We start from the raw sequence: 4,371 nt of genomic DNA on the forward strand, positions 1-4,371 counted from the left end.
GAATAAGGCTAGCAAGGGTATCCTTATACAAGGGGATCATACACTCACTATATAGATATGGGGTTTCTTCCCATAGCCATTCATTCGTCATACTCATCAATATACACAGAATGACCCCTGCCTGTCTGACTGCTGCTCGATAGAAGACTACAGGGTTGCCCAAACACCTTTTAAGGGCGGGGCACTACTTGCATTTGCCGCGCAGTAGACCGTCTACTCGAAATTTAGTAGCGGCTGCTCTTCATCATCCTATCGAGTGCTGCAAGGCGATAGCACATTGGTCTCCAGCTTTTTCCCAAATTAACCAAATTCGCGGATATGGTGGAAATAATCCGGAATAATGCCTGATTAGCTATTGCCCCACACTCGCATGTACCGTCGCCTTACAGCACTCAATGGAAAACTCGACAGCCACGCGGCTAAATCTATCAGTCTGTGCGTCTGATGCTATACTATTCCGTACGACGGCGCGAGCTCTAGCCTTGCTTGGATTCACTCACTCATCCTCTTTCACGGAGCATCCTTAGACAGCAGCCAAGGCTTACACTCCCTCCGGGAACTATAATATGGGAGATCTTTTGCTCGTTCGGTGGTCCAATGCCTAGTGCGAGGAAATGCGCGAGATGTGCTAGCAGATCTGCCGCCGTCAGGTCATCCAGTCGAGACACTGCGAGCAAGTCGAGGGATGGGGCGCCGGCGCCGTAAATGTACTCCCTCGTATAGCGTAGAAGCCTGGCGAGACAAGTGACTGAGAAGAGGCAACAGGACAGCACGCGCTCAACCCGTTTGGTCACCGTTATAGAAGAGCCCATTGCTGAGTACTATACAGTGTGTCCCAGCTTATACACAGAGAACGAAGGTAGCATCGCAGAGACCTGGGCGTCCGGAGTATATCCTCTTACGCACATACCGTAGTAAGCAACCTCTTATGGAATATTGTTTCACGCTATCATCCTTAGGTCATCTACAAATAATAGTCATTCCCACATATACTTCGTAACTATCTGCAGCCTGCAGGTCCCATTTAGTACTATCAGATGGGTAAGAAGAGAACATAACGCCGAACTTTCAAACCCTCACCCCCTTGCGTGCCCACTGGTGGATGTGGTAGCCACGAGAGCCTAGGATGGGTAGCTGTGTGATTTGTTGTGGTAACGATCCTGCATAGGCATCGAATTCCATGCATCTAGCGCATCAGGTAAGGAGCTAATTTATATCTACAACAGGATAGCTAGCCAGGAAACGAAACTTTCCAGACCTCTGAGACCTTACGTCGCTAAGGATGATGAGTTGCGGTACGTAAAAACCAAGTCATACTGTTGGTGTTCCTATTACAGGGTAGCTGGTTCGAACCGTGGTTCGAGGAGAGGTCATTTAAACTATATAAACTTTTGCGTAAGGTGTAAAAAGCAGGTTCCAACCATAGGGGGGGCAGGCCGCGATCCATATAAGTATGCTTTGTAAGTGGCTTTGCCCGGGCCCCTGCCTTGAGGTTGAATTGCATCCCAATCCTACACATACGTAAGATGAAGTATATCTCGTTAACAACCTCGTTGGCAATTCGCAAGATTATAGATAGAGGGAGGGGAGAGGGTTCATCTTAAGCGCACCTTCACTTATAAGACTGTGATAAACTGCTCATAGTATGGGGAATGGAGGTGTCGCATTTACGCTTTCTATTCTTTTAGCCAACGAATCTCAGTAGCCTTGAGGAATTATTCCCTCGACAGGCACCAAAGACTAGCCGAAAACGAACATGGCAATACCGTACAAATGCTCCATAAAGGCACAGCTCGGGCTGGTCAACACTGCACCAAACCAACTCACTGCGTGCTATGGACGGTTCATGCGAGATTGCAAATATTGCTAACTTTCAATCCCTCAGATTGGACGAATAAGTGAATTGTACATTATCCAACATGCCCAGAATCCTCCACTATCTTACCGTCCCCCGAGAAGTACCCCATCGTCTTGGTCTCTATTCATTGACTTCCCTACTGAGTCGCTGCCCTTTAGAGCCTTCCCCGTCCGTTTGCGCTTGTTCGGCACAAGTTGCGCGAGTGGGGGGCGACATGACTCCACAGACTGCGCTCTTTCGAAGTCGATCAGCATGATGCCCTCGACCTCCTTACTGAATAGCATATTTTCCCTCTCCGCATCATGGTGCTCAACACCCAGAGCACGGATTTCGTGCAATGACCGCGTTTTCATGGCTTCTAGGTCCTCAACTCCACAGTCCGTGCGCTTCATCTCGTAGAGATCCTGTCCTCCCCACGACAGAAATGTCATGTGCACTATATAAACTCGGTGGTCATAGAAATAGGTTCTGTTGATCGTTCGAAGGTCGATAGATCCGAGGAAGACCGGTACGTAGACGCCCTGAATAGCTCGTAGACGCTTGTAAAACGCTGCCTCGCGCTGAAGGTCCTCAATGAATGCCTCTACTGTACCCTTGCTGACAAAGGTATAGCCATACGCAAGCAAGCTCACTTTGAACAAGACTCCACGAGCACCACTCTGTCGTAAGGGCACGATCCCACAATCCAAGGACCGCTCGAGCTGTTCTTGGAGAAGCCTCAGAAATTTAGTCCGGTCGATTGGATGCTGAGCATTTGCACGTTGTCGACCAAGGCAGTGGCCGCGGTCATTGGCAGGCTTCCTGCAGTGGAGCAACTTGTTCGGGCACGCGGAGTCGGTCACACCGCCTCCGACAAGCCCTAACAAGCACTTTTGGGTGCAGTATGGCGTGTGTTTGAGGTGGCTCTCTCCTCCGTCTTCATCGCCTTGCGGCCGACGCGCCAGAACTCGCTTACTGCGTCGCGTCGCCTGACTGCCTTGACCCGCCTGGCTTTGAGAGTCCTTTCCGCGTGCTCGTCGTTCCGTAGGAGTAGGTGTGTCTGGCACGTCGCGTCTCGGCTCCTCATCGGAAGATTCGTTCGGGTCCCTCCTCATTTGCTCCGTCGTACGCCCGTCCCTCACAAGTCCTCGCCTCTTCCCTCGGAGCAAATAGGGAGATCTGTCGACGTTCTTGTACGCCTTTGGTTCGTAGCCTGGCGAGCTGTCTGGTGGATGCCTTTCTTCGTCAGGGATTGATCGCAGCGTCGTCTCGAAGTCCTCCTCCCACATCTGCAACTTATTGATGGCTCGATGCCGCTCCTCCTGGCCATGCAGCCGTCTCTCACCTGGCACGCCAAGGGCCATCAGACTGAAGGCTAAGTATTGAGCAACTGCCGTACAGAGGTGGGCGTGCTTGGGGTGGGCTTCCACCTCTGCAGAGGGCTCCGCCAGATGGTACAACAACGTCCCGGGCTCGCGCCAGTCGATCTTCAGGAACACGATCGCCTCACCCGTCGTCAACAGGCCGTGCTCGAGTCCGCCTTCGATCATGTAGTGATAGGTCTGTGTGATTGCGGCTGCAGTGAGCCTCTCCGCGTGATACTGGAATCGCGCGTCTGGGTCAACCGATGTTGGGATCGTCTTACGATTGACCACTTCCTGATGTATGTTCATCGAGCGAAGACCGAGGCGGAGATGTGGTGCAGTAAGTTTATGCGGTGGTTTATACTCGGAAACGTAAAGCATCGATCGGCTGCCTGAGTCGCCGTCGACGTCTTCGGTTCGGTAGACGCAGATCTGATCGGCCCGTAGCTGTTGGAGGTCGACTCTACGATCGTGCGGTGTGGAGGGGGGTGTCGATGGGAGGTTGCGTTCCACGACCTCCGGAGCCACGTCGCTGAGCGCATGCGGGTGGTTCTCGAAGACGATTCCATTGCCTAGATCGAACACAGTCTTGACTTCTTCCACCTTCTTGAGCTCGTCCAAAATTGCTCTAACGGGGTCCTCGACGCTATTGTGCAGAAAGTACTCGAGGGCCTTCTCGTCAGTGATCTTGCGCTTCGCGATCCTACTTCCTAGCCCGGAAAGAAACGACGGGGTCTCGAAACAGCGTCTATCGGCAGGGAAGGTATCGTAAAGGGTGCCGAAGACGATGCTCTGTTGGTGCAGGAAGTCGGACCATGGCCGTAGAATGGTGGGACACAACTTGTTACGCGGATTTGTGATGGAGCCCCTGGAAGTCAGTCTGCGGTCCGTCTCGACTGTAAAGTTGGCGAAAACGAGGGAATGGCAGGCAGCGATGTATTCATCGAGTGACGTATGCTGGGTTTGCTGTTCTGCAGTGTCGGCGCGTTCTCGTTCTCTGTCAGCGCGTTCTCTTTCTTGTTGTCGCTCTCTTTCTGCCGCCACGGCGCGTTCTCGTTCTTTCTCGGCGCGTTCTCGTTCTTTCTCGGCGCGTTCTCGTTCTTTCTCAGCTCGTTCTTCTGCTAGTTGCAGACGCTTGGCCAGCTCCTCAGCGTTTGTTGTCCTGCTCAT

The 4,371-nt window shown here is 52.4% G+C and overlaps 2 protein-coding genes across 2 annotated transcripts; both read right to left on the reverse strand.

Annotated features, from left to right (window-relative positions):
• Positions 1–500: 500 nt before the first annotated feature.
• Positions 501–812, reverse strand: CTAM01_17141 (uncharacterized protein; the record flags this gene model as incomplete). The annotated part of the gene is made up of 1 exon (XM_060533130.1): positions 501–812. The coding sequence occupies one exon, from the start codon at positions 810–812 to the stop codon at positions 501–503; it is 312 nt and encodes a 103-aa protein (XP_060372291.1).
• A 1,129-nt stretch (positions 813–1,941) lies between these two features.
• CTAM01_17142 (uncharacterized protein) lies at positions 1,942–4,371 on the reverse strand (the record flags this gene model as incomplete). The annotated part of the gene is made up of 1 exon (XM_060533131.1): positions 1,942–4,371. One exon carries the CDS (start codon positions 4,369–4,371, stop codon positions 1,942–1,944), a length of 2,430 nt encoding a protein of 809 aa, XP_060372292.1.

Source organism: Colletotrichum tamarilloi (genome assembly GCF_030869305.1).
Source record: "Colletotrichum tamarilloi strain Tom-12 chromosome Unknown Scaffold_367.1, whole genome shotgun sequence".
Lineage (NCBI taxonomy): Eukaryota > Fungi > Ascomycota > Sordariomycetes > Glomerellales > Glomerellaceae > Colletotrichum > Colletotrichum tamarilloi.